General features: G+C 43.8%; 1 protein-coding gene across 1 annotated transcript in view; it reads left to right on the top strand.

Annotated features, from left to right (window-relative positions):
* LOC143289672 (collagen alpha-1(XII) chain-like) overlaps positions 1 to 12,403 on the top strand; it is a 24,088-nt gene extending 11,685 nt beyond the window's left edge. Inside the window, exons 7-14 of the mRNA XM_076598720.1 lie at positions 678 to 900; positions 1,662 to 1,879; positions 4,271 to 4,412; positions 5,288 to 5,494; positions 6,911 to 7,003; positions 8,353 to 8,606; positions 10,438 to 10,734; positions 12,170 to 12,403. Of these exons, the coding sequence (XP_076454835.1) occupies positions 678 to 900; positions 1,662 to 1,879; positions 4,271 to 4,412; positions 5,288 to 5,494; positions 6,911 to 7,003; positions 8,353 to 8,606; positions 10,438 to 10,734; positions 12,170 to 12,403 (1,668 nt within the window). The remainder of the gene's footprint in view (positions 1 to 677; positions 901 to 1,661; positions 1,880 to 4,270; positions 4,413 to 5,287; positions 5,495 to 6,910; positions 7,004 to 8,352; positions 8,607 to 10,437; positions 10,735 to 12,169) is intronic.
* Positions 12,404 to 18,794: the final 6,391 nt, after the last annotated feature.

Genomic DNA, 18,794 nt, shown 5'->3' with positions numbered 1-18,794 from the left:
ACCTACGGCAACAAAAGGGCAAAATCTGTAGAAAAAAAGCCATTTTGATAGGAAAAACAAATACGCTTGCAGGTTTACAGAAACTGAAAAGGGGGTGGCGCTCTTATTGTTGCGACGCGACTCTCCCTGGGGAGATCAGTCCGAATTTCACACAGAGAAATCTGTTATGACAATACAAGACAGGACAAGACAAGGCTAAGCAAGGCAAAGCAAGACAGAACAAGAGAACGCAACGCAACGCAACACAAGACAACGCAACGCAACGCAACACCACACAACGCAATACAATGCAATACAATATAATACAATTCAATTCAATATAATACAATAGTTGTACTACTATTCTGCTGGTGCTACTACTGCTAACACTACCACTACTACTACTACTACGACGACTACTGTTGTTGTTGCTGCTGCACAGCTACTGTGACTATAATCACCACAACTACCGCTGCTGCTGCTGCTGCTGTTACTACTTCTACTACTAATACTACTGCTGCTGTTGCTGTTGTTGCTGCTGCTGTTGCTGCTGCTGCTATTGCTGTTGCTGCTACTGTTGTTGCTGCCGCTACTACTACTACTACTACTACTACTGACTACTACTACTACTGCTACTACGACTACTGTAGAACTTTCGTTTTCTCCACACACACACACACACACACACACACACACAGGTGTCAACAGATTTCGGCACTGTGGATGTGTACGGCTCCTACACCACTCAGTTGCCTAGCGACAACGTGCACGACTTGAAAGAGACCGCCACCGCCGCCGCCCCCTCCGTCATCTACGCGCGTGACCCCCGACCTCTGACCTTCAGCCTGCAGAGCGAGAAATCGCACGCGCTGCTGTGCAACGGCAACTTTACCGTGCGAGTGGACAAGCAAGCGGCGAAGCGTAGAGGTCCATTCCTTCATTAATTTTGTTCGTTCGTTCGTTCGTTGGTCCGTTGGCTTGTTTGTTCATTTATGCGTTCATTCGTTCGTTCGTTCGTTCATTCATTTATTCATTTATTCATTTATTTATTCATTCATTCATTTATTCACTCGTTCGTTCATTCATTAATTCGTTTACATTACATTAATTTGTTCATTCGTTCGTTCGTTCGTTCGTTCATTCATTCGTTCACTCACTTGTTCATTTTTTCACATATTCATTCATTCATTCATTCATTCATGCAGGCACAGTGGAATGTATGGCTAGCTGGACATTGGAATGACAGCATTCCCCCCATGCCCCCCCCCCCCCCCCCCCCCAACACGAATGATATTCATTCATTAGTAAACTTTCGTTTGTGCGTAATCTAGTTCGCTCAGTTTATTTATTTATTTATTTATTCATGATTTATTCTTTGATATTTAACGTCTCACAGCCATTAACACACACACACACACACACACACACACACACACACACAACACAGTTGTATTGTGCACATTTGTTTATCATGACCATGGGCTGGTCTATAGTCCTTAATTACTTCTAGATTACGTTTGCTTGTTTGTAATTTGTTTTATTTATTTATCTACTTTATTTTTCTTGTTGATGTCTATTTTATGTTTGTCATTAACATCTTTATAAAATTAAAATATAAAAGTTGTTGCAGTATTATTCTTATACAATGACTGATTTTGACGAGGAAAAAACATCCCTTGCAGATTGTAATAAACGGGAACCGGATCTCATTTTCCTCTTGGACTCCTCACTGGCAAACACGGACGCTGATTGGACAGGCATGTTGAACTTCGTGGAGGCGTTCTCCAAACAGTTTGACGTCAGCTCCACAGGAGCTCACGTGGCGCTCGTCAGCTTCGCGGATAAGCCTACGTCACACTTCCGGTTGGGTCAGTTCGGCAGCAACGGAGATCTTTTGCAGGTAAGTGACATTTGGCCATTAAAGTGATTGTGTTGAAGTCAAAAGGGAGAAATTCTAGCAAAACAAACACCGTATACAACTTGGGACAAACAAGGTCTGCTCAATGGACTACCTAGGCATAGATGGAGTTGGAGGGAAGTTTAGGGGGAGGGAGGAGAGGGGGGGGGGGAGCGGGGGAAGGGGAGAAGGTGTCTCTCAGTGTGTCTATGATGTATGTATGTATGTGCCTGAATTATAGTAAACTGTGTGTGTGTGTGTGTGGTTTGGGGATGGAGAGAGGGGGAGGGTTGTCAGCCCGGTATGTCTACGATTCGACATGTCCAAGGTATATCGGGCCATGGGTTTATATAAGGACTTGGGCACATCGGAATGCTTCAGACAGAGAAAGAGAGACAGACAGACAGACAGACAGAAACAGAGAGAAAGAGAGACAGAGAGAGAGACATAGAGAGAGAGAAGGAGAGACAGAGAGAGAAAGAGAGAGAGACAGAGAGAGACAGGGAGAGAGAGAGAGAGACAGAGAAAGAGAGACAGACAGACGGAGACAGAGAGAGAGAGAGAGAGACAAAGAGAGAGGGACAGACAGACAGAGAGAGAGAGTTCTTTATTTTGAGGGATGCACTGAGGGAAGAAGCGAGAGAGATAGAGAGATGGGACGGACAGACGGACATACATGTGTGCATGCATGCATGTGAACATATAATTACTCATACATACATACATACATACGCATACGTATACATACATATTCCTAGTCTACCTATCTACCAACCTACCTACCAACCTTCCTGCCTACAGACATATAGAGCATACAGACAGACAGACAGACGTGCACATATATACAGACAGACACAAAGACAGACATACAAAGGCAACAGACACAAAAAGAGACAGACAGACAGACAGACAGAGAGGGGTGGGTGGGTGTTGTGCTGTGTGTGAGAGAGAGAGAGACAGAGGGAGACAGAGAGTCAGAGACAGAGAGCTGACAGGCACGTTATCAACGTCCCAATGTCCACTTGAGGACAGACAGACAGACAGAGATACAGAGCTGACAGGCACGTTATCAACGTCCCAATGTCCACTTGAGGACAGACAGACAGACAGAGAGCTGACAGCCACGTTATCAACGTCCCAATGTCCACTTGAGGACAGACAGACAGACAGAGACACAGAGCTGACAGGCACGTTATCAACGTCCCAATGTCCACTTGAGGACAGACAGACAGAGACAGAGAGCTGACAGCCACGTTATTAACGTCCTAAATGTCCACTTGACAGACAGACAGACAGACAGAGAGCTGACAGCCACGTTATCAACGTCCCAAATGTCCACTTGACAGACAGACAGACAGAGACACAGAGCTGACAGCCACGTTATCAACGTCCCAATGTCCACTTGAGGACAGACAGAGAGCTGACAGCCACGTTATTAACGTCCCAATGTCCACTTGAGGACAGACAGAGAGCTGACAGCCACGTTATTAACGTCCCAATGTCCACTTGAGGACAGACAGACAGAGAGCTGACAGCCACGTTATTAACGTCCCAATGTCCACTTGAGGACAGACAGATAGAGACACAGAGCTGACAGGCACGTTATTAACGTCCCAATGTCCACTTGAGGACAGACAGACAGACAGAGACACAGAGCTGACAGGCACGTTATCAACGTCCCAATGTCCACTTGAGGACAGACAGACAGACAGATAGAGACAGAGAGCTGACAGCCACGTTATCAACGTCCCAATGTCCACTTGAGGACAGACAGACAGACAGATAGAGACACAGAGCTGACAGCCACGTTATCAACGTCCCAATGTTCACTTGAGGACAGACAGACAGAGAGCTGACAGCCACGTTATTAACGTCCCAATGTCCACTTGAGGACAGACAGACAGACAGAGACAGAGAGCTGACAGCCACGTTATCAATGTCCCAATGTCCACTTGAGGACAGACAGACAGAGACACAGAGCTGACAGCCACGTTATTAACGTCCCAATGTCCACTTGAGGACAGACAGACAGACAGATAGAGACACAGAGCTGACAGCCACGTTATCAACGTCCCAATGTTCACTTGAGGACAGACGGACAGAGAGCTGACAGCCACGTTATTAACGTCCCAAATGTCCACTTGACAGACAGACAGACAGATAGAGACACAGAGCTGACAGGCACGTTATTAACGTCTCAATGTCCACTTGAGGACAGACAGAGAGCTGACAGCACGTTATCAACGTCCCAATGTCCACTTGAGGACAGACAGACAGAGACACAGAGCTGACAGCCACGTTATCAACGTCCCAAATGTCCACATGAGGACAGACAGATAGATAGAGACACAGAGCTGACAGCCACATTATCAATGTCCCAAATGTCCACACCAGGCTCTCCGAGCCATCCCACGTCCCCAGAGGCCCAGCGGTAACGCCCAGTCTGACCTGCCTGGGGCCTTGGAGTTCGTCCACAGCCAGATCCTCGGCTCGGCCCGAAGGAACGCCAGCAAAACGCTTGTGGTTGTCACCCCAGGTAACTGAGTTCTTCTTCTTCCCCTTGACTTCTTCTTCGGTCGTGGGCCGCGACTCCCACATTCACTCGGACTGATACACGGAGTGATGGCCTAGAGGTAACGCGTCCGCCTAGGAAACGAGAGAATCTGAGCGCGCTGATTGGAACCACGGCTCAGCAGCCGATATTTTCTCCCCCTCCACTAGACCTTGAGTGGTGGTCTGGACGCTAGTCGTTCGGATGAGACGATAAACCGAGGTCCCGTGTGCAGCATGCACTTAGCGCACGTAAACGAACCCACAGCAAGAAAAGGGTTGTTCCTGGGAAAATTCTGTAGAAAAATCCACTTCGATGGGAAAAAAACAAATAAAACTGCACGCAGGTAAAAATACAACAACAAAAAAATGGGTGGCGCAGTAGTGTAGCACATCTCCCCCCCCCCCCCCCCCCACCTCACACAACCCCACCCGATCCCCCCTCCTCCTCCTCTACCACCACCACCCTACCCCCCCCCCCCCAAGTCCCAAACTGCCAGTTCTACAAAACAGCTTAGCTTAGTGGAAACCCCCCAGCTGTATACACATCAGAACCATCAAAATGATGTTGGCGATGTTCAAAGAGAAAGAAGAAGAACCCTTTTTAACTCACTCAGTACGGCCAGTCCTCTCTTCTCCTCTACACAGACCCATCGGATGTCCAGTGGGTGTCTCAATGACCCAATCTTTAGCTTCCGTCGTCAGAATTGTGGTATTCTTTGTCAACATTCACCTCTTCAGTATAAGAGCCTTCCGCTTGCAATATTTTGATGATGGTAATTGGGGTGAAACGCTGTTAACGTCGTCTCTTTCGCCGTTCGTATGGAGAGAGTTAACCCAGTTGCTACTTTGCACACACAGGTATTCTGAAGGACCCTCCCAAAACCGTCATTCAAACATCGCCGCTGCATTCCGCCGGTGTTCGCGTCATCGTGGCCGCCGTCGGCAACCGTTTCGATGACGTCACCTTCAACGTCATGGCGTCAGGACCGCAACACGTGCAGAAAGCGGCCGACGTCGCCGCACTGACGTCACACGTGGGCGACATCGTGAAAGAGGCTTGCGGAGGTGAGGTGGTGATGGGTTGTGTGATGTGTGTATCGGGGGCTGGGTGTGGGTGTGGAGGGGGGGGGATTTCGGTGGGGGTTGGGGGGTGAGGGGCGGCCAGAGGTTGTGTGTCTGTGTCTGTGTTTGGTGGTTGACGAACGTTCATACGCCTGCTTGTGTTCGTGCATGCTTATGTTGATGACTTTGCATGTCAGTAACTGACCCAGTCTAAGAAATATACTCATCCACAAAAGAAATGCAATTTTTCGTTTTCGTTTAATTCATTTGGTTTAAACACATTCCATTTTGGGGGGTCATTAAATCACAATGACATTCAAACTCACTGCCAGATAGTGGCACACAGAGAGACTTTCAGAAGGGACAGTCACCAACAAAAGTTTCTTGGCAGTTGGCTACAGGGCAGATCAGTAATGAGTGCTGTCCGCCATTGGCATCAATTACATCCTCAACCCTGCGAGGCCATCGAGCACACCAAGCTGTTCACATGCTGCTCTTGGAATGTTGTTCCAAGTGAAAACAAGTGATAGACCCAGTTTTTATGCTTACTGACGGAAAGACAGGTCTTATTGTCTTGCTGAAGTGCCAAGTTTACGGTTTTTTGGTCATTATTAAATCGTTGTTTTTTTTATTACGAGTATGTCAGAAAAAAATCGCGTTTCTTTTGTGGATAGGTATATGTTTGTATTTAAAGCTTAAGAAAAATTGTTTTAAAGGGGGTGGGGGGATTGGGTGTGTGTGTGTGTTGGGGGGGGGGGGGGGGTTCTTCTTCTTGCAAATTTAGACGTTTAAGATGAAATGAAATGCTCATGTGGGTGTTCTGTCAGTATACTTTGATTTCCTGTTTCTTCTTTTTTTTTTTTCTTTTTTTTTTCAAGATACCATTATTGATAAGCTGGGTCGTCTTCATGGCAGGATAAAGAAGAAAAGATATTTATTAACGGATCCAGGAAAAAGAGGTTTGGATTTTGTTTCTTTGATCGGCTACCTGTCTGACCGAAAGATGGTCCAAGACACACACACACACTGACTGACTGGATGACTTCAGTAGTTTACTGATCATTGCCTGGTCGATTTGTGCGTGTAAATGCGTGCGCGTGTGTGGGTGTGTGTGCGCGCGCATGTGTGTGTGTGTGTGTGTGTGTATGTGTGTGTGTGTGCGGGGTGTTTGTTTGTGCGTGCGTGGGTGCGTGCGTGTGTGTGTATATGTGTGTGTGTGTATGTGCGTATGTGTGTGTGTGCATGGGTGCATGTGTGTGTATGAGCATGCGTGCGTGTGTGTGTGTAAATGTGTGTGTGTGTGTGTGTGTGTGTGTGTGTGTGTGTGTGTGTGTGAATGAGCATGCGTGCGTGTGTGTAAATGTGTGCATGTGTGTGTGTGTGTGTGTGTGTGTGTGTGTGTGTGTGTGTGTGTTTCAGAGGTGAACATCCGGTGCGTGGAGAACGGCATCAGCAGGGAGTGTCACATTGAAGACGTGATCAGTTCAGAGTACGGCAACCTGTTGGGACCAGGTCAGTCACTGAGTCACTGACCACTGACTGCCAGTAGCTGGCTTCACGTGTGTGTGTGTGTGTGTGTGTGTGTGTGTGTGTGTGTGTGTGTGTGTGATTTACCTGTGTTGCCACACACCAAGCTCTCCACCATGCCCCCACCCGGCCGCCCCTTCCCCCCTCCCCCCAATATACACACACCCTCCCCAAACCTCCCCTCATACCCCCATCTCCCACCCTCTATGTGTATGTGTGTCAAGTCATGTCAAGATTTTATTTCATGATGGTAGATTGAATAAGCAACAATTGCTCCTTTAAAAAAAAAAGTTTTTATATCAAGCTATCAATAAAAAAGGAAAATACAGGAGAGAGAGAGAGAGAGAGAGAGAGAGAGAGAGAGAGAGAGACGAAACGTAAGTTTATTCAATAAGGCCATGGCCCCATTTGAAGGGGTGATTACACATTTTGTAAGAGTAGATTTGCATAAGAATATAATCTTACAACGTGTATGCTCAGAGCTCTGTTCTCTTTAACCAATCATGAAACTCCGTCGTTTTAATGACTTATAGATAAATATGGCAAGATTCGAAAAAACGTTATCATTTGTAGAAGACAGAAGTAATACTAACCGAAACTTACTTGGTCTGCTCAACGGAATATATATTTGCATTTCTTTTTCACACACACACACACACACACAAATGCTCGGACATCAAATTAATACACTACTGAATGTCCATCCCATTCACGTGCACATATTCCCTTATATACTACAAAATCCTTGCCAACACAAGCATGTACAAAACATTTCACAATTAATAAAAGAAGTATCAGACTAATAGATCACACTCTGTGTGTGTGTGTGTGTGTGTGTCTTGCCTGTAGGAGTGTCTCCCCTTCCACCACGATGATTATCTTCTCTTGTGCTACCTCACTGACATCTCCGTCGATCCTTATAAAGGACCCATCAATTAAGTGTGTGTGTGTGTGTGTGTGCGTGTGTGTGTTATTGTTGATACTGTTATCTTCATGAATATTGTTAATGTTGTATTATTGTTTTTATTCATAGCTATCAATGTCAGTAAAATTTGTTTTTGATGTTACACTTCCCTGACTTCTTCATGTTATGATACTGATACTAATACAACTACTACTACTACTGATAATAATAATAATAATAATAATAATAATACATATTATCATAAACAAAAAAAATGAATAAAACAAATAAAAATAACTAAATAACAATTACATATTATTATCTTTATCATCATCATCATCATCATCCTTTGTTGTTGTCATCGCCACCACCCGTCGTCATTACGATTATCCTCACAGTCATTATTATCATGTTTCCACCACGGACACAGGTCAGAACGTAGGCTTCAACCCTTGCGCCATGCAGATCGCAGCAGGCTCAGGCTCAACAGGTTCAGGCGGTGTCCACCTACAGCGGTTCCCCCACCCGACGGAGGGGGACAAATTCCTGCTGTGTGACTCCTCAGGCCAGGCCTACGTGGTGTTATGTCCCCTGGGTCAGCTTTATCGCCCCTTGCTGCACGAGTGTCGCGCGTCTGCTGCTGGTGGTAGTGGTAGCACAACTTCTGGCCACATGCCGGTTACGGTAGGGTTTGTATTGTTGAGTTGTTTATAATATAAAAATTTAAAAAAAGGTGGAGTGATGGTCTAGAGGTAACGCATCCGCCAAGGAAGTGAGAGAGTCTGAGCGCGTTGGTTCAAATCACGGCTCAGCCGCCGATATTTTCTCCCCCTCTACTAGGCCTTGAGTGGTGGTCAGGACGCTAGTCACTCGGATGAGACGATAAACTGAGGTCCCGTGTGCAGCATGCACTTAGAGCACGTAAAAGAACCCACGGCAACAAAAGGGTTGTTCCTGGCAAAATTCTGTAGACAAATCCACTTCGATAGGAAAAGAAATAAAAACTGCACGCAGGAAAAAATCAAAAAAAAATGGGTGGCGCTGTAGTGTAGCGACGCGCTCTCCCTGGGGAGAGCAGCCCGAATTTCACACAGAGAAATCTGTTCTGATAAAAAGAAATTAAAAAATAAATAAATTAATTAAAATAATTCCAGCCCAGATAGTTGTTAGGACAGCAGTTGCCATCTTCTGTGCTCTTCTGATGAGTCGATAGTCAGACACGTCTTGACTATCATACATGTTTGTGTTGTGTTGTGTTGTGTTGTATTGTGTCGTGTCGTGTTATGTTGAGTTGCTTTGTGTTGCGTTGGGTTGTGTCGTGTCATGTCGTGTGGTGTGTTGCGTTGTTTTGTTATGAGTTGCGTTGTATCATATGGTTTATATTGTGTTGATTTGTGTTGTGTTGTGTTGTGTTGTGATGAGTTCAGTTCAGTCGTGTTATTTTTGCGTAGGCGTTGCATTGCATTGTATTGTATTGTATTGCATTGTATTGTATCCAATGTATTGTAACGAATAGGCGGTGCCTAAAATCTTAATTAATCCTTGAATGAAAACGTTTTGAGTTTTGAGTTCACTCTCTATATTTTTTCTTTCTTTTGTTTAACGTCTTTTCACTGTATAGTGATATTAGACAGTCAATCAACAACCATCTACCTGAAGATCTAGTCATCAGCCCCACCCACATGTAATATGCAGCTTCTGTTCAAACGAGAGAGAGAGTGTGTGTGTGCATGCATGTGTGTGTGTGTGTGTTTGTGTGTGCAGTGCGTGCATGTGTGAGTATGCACAAGTTTTTATATTGATATGCACTTGTATGTATCCTAATTTCTACTGTATCTGTGTTTGTGTATGATTTTCGATTTATGTTCGTACCTTGTTATGTACTATCCCCCCCCAATATTCCTTGTGACCCCGGTACACTTGGTAATAAAGACATATTCTGTTCTGTTCTATTCCAGACAGGGAAAAAATAGCGTGTATGAGCACATGGGAGATGAGGGAGTGGGGGTACATGGGAAGAGGTGCGGGGTGGGAGGTGGGGGGTGGGGGGGGGAGGAGGACTGAAGTGACAGAGAAGTGGAAAAGGAAGAGCTGCAAAGGACTGGACTGACTGACAGTGACTTATAACATGATGCTTGTGTATGTGCGTGCATGTGTGCGTGTGTGTGTGTGCGTGCATGTGTGTGTGTCAGTTTAACGTCTTTCCACTTGAAGTGATATTAGACGAGAAAAAAAAAAAAAAAAAAACGTGGGGGTAGGGGCTGTGAGAGGGGGAGGGGTAAAAGTGTGTGCATGTGTGGAGGGTGAATTGGGAGAGACAACGCTAGGAAAAATGGAAACGTTATAAACGCCAACATCAAACAACTATAACAGTCTGTGTGTGCGTGCGCATGCGCGTGCATGTGTGTGTGTGTGTACTGAAAGCTCAGGTAAAAACGGTTTTTAAGTTTCCTGTAATTCAATCAATCAACTGAACCACTGAACTTCTTCTTCTTCTTCTTCTTCTTGTCTCAAGACTGCCACGCACGCGCAGACGACGCATCGGGTGGTGGTGGCGGGGGTGACCACCACACGACCCCTTCCCCACTTCACCACCCACCCGCAGCAGCAGACCACCCAGGGTCCAGCAACAACCTCTTCCTCTTCCTCCTCCTCCTCATCCGGTCCCCAGGGCCACTTCAGCAACCCGTGTACCCCGGACATGATCATCCAGGGGTTGCTGTTCCACGCGTACCCCTCTGACCCTGCCAAGTACTACCACTGTGGGGCTATGCCCTTCACTGGACAGCTGGAGACGTGTCCTTCTGGCAAGGTGAGTGGTGTGTGACGTGGTGTGGTGTGGTGTGATGTGGTGTTTGGTGTGGTGCCTGGTGTGGTGTGGTGTTTGGTGAGGTGGTGTGAGGGTTATGTGGAGGTGTGTGGTGATGTAGTGTGGTGAGGAGTGCGTGATGTGCTGTGGTGTGGTGTGATGTGGTGTGGTGGTGTGTGGGTATGTGTGGTGTGTGTTGACGTAGTGTGGTAGTGTGTTGTGGTGGTGTATGGCATGGTGTGGTGTATGGTGTGGTGGTGTGGTGTATGGTGGTGTTTGGTGAGATGATGATGAATGGTGCGGTGTGATGTGGTGTGGTGTGATGTTTGGTGTGGTGTGTAAGGCACGGTGATGTGTTGTATGGTGGCGTTTTGTGTGATGATGTATGGTGTGATGTGGTGAATGTTGTGGTGTGGTGATTTGTGGTTTGGTATATAGTGATGCAGTATTTGCTGTGATGTGTTTGGTTTGTTGTGTGGTGGTGTATAGTGTGGTGTGATGGTGTATGGTATGGTGTGGTGATGTGTGGTGTAACTGCAGGGTGTTGTGATGTGTGGTGCGATATGGTGATGCATGTGTTGATGTGTGGCGACGTGTGGTGTGTTGTGATATGTGGTGTGCTGTGATGTGCTGTGATGTGATGTGATATTGTGTGGCGTGATGATGTGTGCTGTGTCGTTATGTGTGATGTGGTCATGTGCGGTGTGCTGTAATGTATGATTTGGTGATGTGTGATGTCATGTAATGTGTGGCGTGGTGTGATGTGTTGTGTAGCGGTGTATGGTTTTGTGTGGTGGGGTGTCATTCTGACATGGCATGGTGTTGTCGTTGGTGGCGTGGCAAGTGTGATCCGCAGTGTCCTCTTTGTGACAAGGTCTGCATGGTGTGGTCTGGTTTGACGTAGTGCGGTGTGATGTCTTTCTTCAAATGTGTGGTGTGTGATATTTGGTGCGGTGTGGCGTGTAGTTTGTGCGCAGTAATCTGTACAGTACGACACAGCATCCTTCTCTGCTGTGTACTGTGCTGCAATAGCTTACCATACCATGCTCACAAAACAACACTAATAGCTACACCAAATCTGTGAAAATGAATATCTACGTCTACATAGAAGTAAAATTTGTCAATATTTAACCTACATATCACTTATTACACAGTCTTCTCCTTCCGTGTTCATGGGCTGTAACTCCCACATTCATCCATACATGCACAGGTGGGCTTTTACTTGTATTATATATATTTGTATGATAGTCGGTTGAGTCCAACTATGACCATCAGAACAGCAGAGGAGGCAACGGCTGCCCCGTCTATCTATCTGGGCTTGAACTTGATTACAGTGGAGAGCGTTTTGCCCAAGCTACATTCCCACTCTCCATACATGACCATTTTCATCCCACATACTCCATACTCAAAAATGAAAAGCTCACAACATTCCATGCAGGTCTGGAACCAAGCCATCACACAGTGCGTCTTCACGGGCGTCATCGTGGACCCAGTGACCAATCAGAGAGACCCTAACATCCCCAACCCCTGCGTAGGGGGCGCTGATTACTTCCCCTGGTACAAGGATCCCACTTCCTTCATCCAGTGCAATGGCTACCATGAGGCCTACCTTATGCACTGCCCCACTGGCGAAGTGTGGAAGGTCGGGGAGAAATCATGCGGGTTCCCCTGATTCTCTTGAACACGTAATAACAATAACAATAATGACATCAGTAGAAATAATGAGAATGTATTTCAAAATATATGTAGCACTGAATCTTGTGCAGAGACAAATCAAAGTGCTTTCACTCATGACTTTGACAAAACTCTGAACCAGAAGGTCAAATTCATGAAACAAGCTACACATATGGATTTATGCATTGAATTTTATAAATATGCACATGCCTCAGATGGGAAGAACGATGAACAAGCTTGTGCTGCACTTGAAAACCACAACCTTTATCCTTGTGTGGTTGATTGTTTGTTTTGTTGTTGTTGTTGTTTGTTGTTCAAACAAAAACGAAAGTCATGGCTTTCTCATCAAGTCATTGTTGCTGTTGATATATGATACTGTACTGTGTTTCTGCTTGAGAAAATGTTGTTGTAAAACATATTCTGCAAATGCAGTTGGTACAAATGCTATAATATATATATATATATATATATATATATATATATATATATATATATATATAAGCAAAATCACACACACACACAAAACAACAGCATTGCTGTTGTTACATATAGACGAATCAGTATGAGATATCATTGAGTGAAATCATGCTTTGTTTCTTTTGATGTTGATATTTTCATATCCGTTTCAAAGGAGGCACTAAAATGGTTCCACATTACTTGTGATTGTTACATGTTTTCGTTTTGATGGTGACCTTGCAAAATATTGGTATGGAATTGGGACTGCATTGATATTCTGTTGCATTCTGAATGATGAATAATATGGATTCTTATATAGTGCCAATCTGACAACAATTGTTGCAACAGTTTCATAATAAATCTGAATGGCGAATAATATGGATTCTTATATAGTGCCAATCTGACAACAATTGTTGCAACGGTTTCATAATAAATCTGAATGATGAATAATATGGATTCTTATATAGTGCCAATCTGACAACAATTGTTGCAACAGTTTCATAATAAATCTGAATGGCGAATAATATGGATACTTATATAATGTCAATCTGACAACAATTGTTGCAATGGTTTCATAATAAATCTGAATGGCGAATAATATGGATACTTATATAGTGCCAATCTGACAACAATTGTTGCAAGGGTTTCACACAAAAAAACTGCACAGTTGCCATCTTGATGTTCTCTTTTGATCAAAATACAGCTGGTCATTCCATGGAGTTTTCACAGGCTGTGTTTGTCAATGCTGACACCAAATTAAATGAGGTCATGTTGAATTCAGGGTTTGCGTGTGTGTTTGTGTGTGAGCATGTGTGTGTGTATATGCACACACACACGTGTACACATGTGTGTGTGTGTGTGTGTGTGTGTGTGTGTGTGTGTGTGTGTATGTGTGTGTGTTATTTCTGAACCAGCTTCTAGAGAATTTATATTTATACCCCAAGTGTGAACTGAAAAAGATCAAGAACCTGAGCCATTTGTCAAGCCCTGAACATGAAATGCAACACCAGAGATTCTTTCTTATATCTTTACACACAAACAAAAAGAATGCCTGCGACGGGCGCAATAGCCGAGTGGTCAAAGCGTTGGACTGTCAATCTGAGGATCCCGGGTTCGAATCACGGTGACGGCACCTGGTGGGTAAAGGGTGGAGATTTTTATGATCTCCCAGGTCAACATATGTGCAGACCTGCTAGTGCCTGAACCCCCTTCGTGTGTATATGCAAGCAGAAGATCAAATACGCACGTTAAAGATCCTGTAATCCATGTCAGCGTTCGGTGGGTTATGGAAACAAGAACATACCCAGCATACACCCCCCCGAAAATGGAGTATGGCTGCCTACATGGTGGGGTAAAAACGGTCATACACGTAAAAGCCCACTCGTGTGCATTCGAGTGAACGCAGAAGAAGAAGAAGAAGAATGTCTGCATTTGTGCACATATACATACACCTACACACATGAAACCGTCACACACACACAACAACACACAAATGCATTCATACACAGGCATATATCCATGCACACACCACACACACTACAACAAACAACAACTTGCTTAGAAAAGAAAAAAGCGCTTTTAATTATTTAAAACAAAACTGGAAAAAAAATGATCACATGATTTGGAATCAGTGTCGAGAAAACATAAGGAGGATATGTTTCCATGAGCTGAGTTGTGAGCATCGCACACAGTTGAAAACTCAAACCTGTCAACTTCTTACTTCAATGATCATCAGCGAGTTTCATGAACAGTCACTTGTAACCACTCACCAAGATTTCCATGTCACACAGGCGTACATGCACAACAAATGTAACCATATGAATGCATGAACTCAAATACATAATACACACACAAATGCAGCAATACATATAAACATAAATATATATATATCTAAACACAATAATATTAATAATAATTAGTATTTATATAGCGCTGGATATTGTGCAGAGACAAATCAAAGCGCTTTCACACCAGTCAGTCACACGCATGCATAACTCTAAACTGAAAAAAACTGAAATACAATGAAGGGGCAGGAAACGGAGGCTATTTTGGGAAGAGGTGGGTTTTAAGGCCAGACTTGAAAGAGCTCAGTGCGGAATCCTGATGAAGCAAAGGGGAGAGCTCATTCCAAATGCAAGGTCCAGAGACAGAGAAAGAGTGGTGTCCAACAGTGGAGTGTTTGAATCTGGGTATGCGTAGACAGAGTGGATCCGAAGCCAATCATAGAGAGCTAGATAGTGTGTAGATGTGAAGGCAGCCACATAGATAGGACGGGGCAGATTTGTGAATACATTTATAACAAAGAGAGCAGATCTTGTACTTTATTCTGTGTGAGACAGGGAGCCAATGGAGATGTAAACATCCATGAAACAACAGCAATGTTGTTGTTTTTTGTGTGTGTGTTTTTTTGTTTTTAGATATATATATTTTTTTTTTATAGCATTTGTACAAATTGCATATGCAGAATCATATGTTTTACACAACGTTTTCTCTACAATCAGCTTTGGATTCACTCCATCTATGCATACCCAGATTCAAACACTCCACTGCTGTAAGAGGAGTGATGTGCTCAGATCTTTTCTTTCTGAGGACAAGTTGGGCAGCAGAGTTTTGTATGCGCTGGAGGGATGAAGCAGGCAAACCAGACAATAGAGAGTTGCAGTAGTCTAGAAAAACAAGTCTAGATGTTGCATCAGTGGACAGATATTTCCAAAAGGAACTAATGTGCTGTAATTGACAGTAGCAGGACTGACAGGTCTGGCTGATAAATTTTTGCATGGACAGCGTGTTGTCAAGAGCAACGCCAAGGTTCCTGACTGAACTGGAAAGAGGGATGGATGTAGTGCCAAGTTTGATTGTGTCAGCTGTGATGGAAATGAGTTTGTGTTTAGTTCCCATGATCTTTGCTTCAGTTTTGTCTGCGTTCAATTGTAACTTATTTTGAGTCATCCAGTTTTGAATGTCCAGGAAGCAGTCGGATGGTTCTTGTAAGAGCGAGGACAAATTTTCAGGGGTATCACTTTTCTGAAGTTGAGTGTCATCAGCATAAGAATGATGACTGATGTTGTGGCAGTTGATGATTTCAATGAGAGGAGCAATGTACAGTGTGAAAAGCACAGGGCCTAAAACAGATCCCTTTGGGACTCCGTGTTCAATTTTAACAGGTTCAGACTGGTAATTATCAATGATAACAGACTGGAATTGGTCGGTGAAATATGATTTGAACCAGCTGACAGCAATGCAGACAATGCCTCCATTAGATTTCTGTTTCCATCCCAAAAGAAGAATAAGCAATTTCAACATTTCAATGTTTCTCTTCTTCTCCCTCAATTCCATGAAGAGTCATTGGGGAGCCATGCAGAAGAACTGTTCACCAGATTCCTCCAGGTCGGTCTGTTTATCTTTTTTTCTTTCCTGTGGCGTGTCTTCGGCAAGTCATTCAATATGGCAGAGCCCATCCCTCTCCACATTCATTTTCATGTTGTGTCTACACCTCACAAGTGGATAGTAGCACTGGGTTACATGGGTACCAGTCGTACAGCAGAGAAACTGCCCTGATTTTCATCAAGTGAATTTATCAGCTTTTTAAAAGTTTAAACAGCATATATTCAGTCTAATATCATCATCTTAGATGAACAGACTATAAATAAATAAACGAACGAAACAGCATATACTCTATCATTACTACTCGTTTTCTAGGAGGCTGGAATTGGCTGTGAACTTGGTGACAAAAATGTTGCATGATGTATTTTTCTAAAACCAAAAAAACCCCCAAAAATCTCTGTTTTGGTATTCTCTTTCGTCGCTTGTTTTTTTTCTCAGGCCTGAACTGAGCCTGGATTTTATCTCGCCAAGGAAAATGCACACTATGTGTGTACACATACCCATCCAGTCATACTCCAACTGACACACACACAGTTAAAGACATAGATTAAAAAATATCAAAAATATTTATAAAAAAAACCCACCACAGAAACAAGTAATATTTTCAACTATTGTATGATAAAAGTGAATGAAAAGTAATGTTTGATAATGTGTTTTTCACAGTGTAAGTGTGTGTGTGTGTGTTTGTGTGTAGGCGTGTGTAGATGTGTGGATGTGTGTGTGTGTGTCTGTGTGTGTGTCAAGAAAAACATTTCAAATATTAACTTTTATACCTTTTATATCTGATGTTAACAGACATAGATATTTACATTCTATTACATATTTATTTAACTTCACAGACACATCAGAGCAAGTTCTCATAACATGCACTGAATATCATTTTTTGTGAAATACCAAAACGAAAACCTAAAAATGTTGAATGAAACAACACTGACCTGGTCACTGTTGATGCCAGTTTTAGGTAAAATGCAATATCACCACAATCAACAGCAAAATAAATACACACAAGAGATAAAAACAACAACAACAACAAGAAAACAATCAATCAACCAAAAAATGACCGCTGTAACACCTCAAAACAGCAGCAGATGCAGACACTGCCTTACAGCTAGGGATGATTTTTTTTCATAAAAAAAATAATAATAATAATGAACTGATCCCTTTGATTCTGTAAATACAGATTCAAGAAAATGCTTCAGGGATTCATTGTTTTCTTTTCCGGTTTCAGTTTCAATGAGGTGTCAAAGTGTATGGACTGATCCATAAGTGCTACACCACATCTGCATTAACAACCAAACAACCCCCCCCCACGCCCCCCCAAAAAAGCAGATGCCCGACCTGTGAATAAACCCACCATGCTGGTCATGCTTTGAGAGCCTACCTGAGTTCGTGTAAAAAAAAACAACATTAACATGAAATAAAATAATTAAATAAATTGAACAAATTAGTAAATACATGTGTGCATGAAGCTAGGAGCAGGAGGTTGTTTTTATGTGTTCAATGATCAATTTTGCTCCGAGGTGCTTTTTCTTTTTCTTCTTCTTCTTCTTCTTCTTCCGTGGGGTGCGACTCCCACATTCACTTGTACACACGAGTGGGCTTTCACATGTATGATCATTTTTACCCCCCGCCATGTATGCAGCCATACTCCGTTTTCAGAGGAGGTTGGGGTTGGGCGTGTGTGGGGTTGTATGCTGGGTATGTACTTGTTTTCCATAACCCACCCAACGCTGGCACTGATTACAGGATCTGTTACACCTGCGCATTTGAACTTAACGCTGGCACTGATTACAGGATCTGTTACACCTGCGCATTTGAACTTAACGCTGGCACTGATTACTGGATCTGTTACACCTGCGCATTTGAACTTCTGCAAGTGTTAAAACACGAAGGGGGTTCAGGCACTAGCATAGTCTGCACATCTGTTGACCTGGGAGATCAGAAAAGTCTCCACCTTTTACCCACCAGGCGCCTTGACCAGGATTCAAACCCGGGACCCTCAGATTGAAAGGGCAATGACGGGCGCAATAGCCGAGTGGTTAAAGCGTTGGACTTTCAATCTGAGGGTCCCGGGTTCGAATCATGGTGACGGCGCCTGGTGGGTAAAGGGTGGAGATTTTTCCAATCTCCCAGGTCAACATATGTGCAGACCTGCTAGTGCCTGAACCCCCTTCGTGTGTATATGCAAGCAGAAGATCAAATACGCACGTTAAAGATCCTGTAATCCATGTCAGCGTTTGGTGGGTTATGGAAACAAGAACATACCAGCATGCACACCCCCGAAAACGGAGTATGGCTGCCTACATGGCGGGGTAAAAACGGTTATACACTTAAAAGCCCACTCGTGTGCATACGAGTGAATGCAGAAGAAGAAGAAGAAGAAGAAAGGCCAATGTTTTTAACCATTCAGCTGTTGGCTCATCGCTTTTGATGTGTTAGAATGATTATGTCTGACCTTGGCTAGAAAAAAAGGAGAAAAAGAAGGAAAAAAGGTAAACAACAACAGCAACAAATATTTTCAACTTCATCTTATGACTATTGATCCCCAA

This window comes from Babylonia areolata, chromosome 14 (genome assembly GCF_041734735.1).
Source record: "Babylonia areolata isolate BAREFJ2019XMU chromosome 14, ASM4173473v1, whole genome shotgun sequence".
In the NCBI taxonomy this organism is placed as follows: domain Eukaryota; kingdom Metazoa; phylum Mollusca; class Gastropoda; order Neogastropoda; family Buccinidae; genus Babylonia; species Babylonia areolata.
This window is presented reverse-complemented; position numbering and strand designations above follow the sequence as displayed.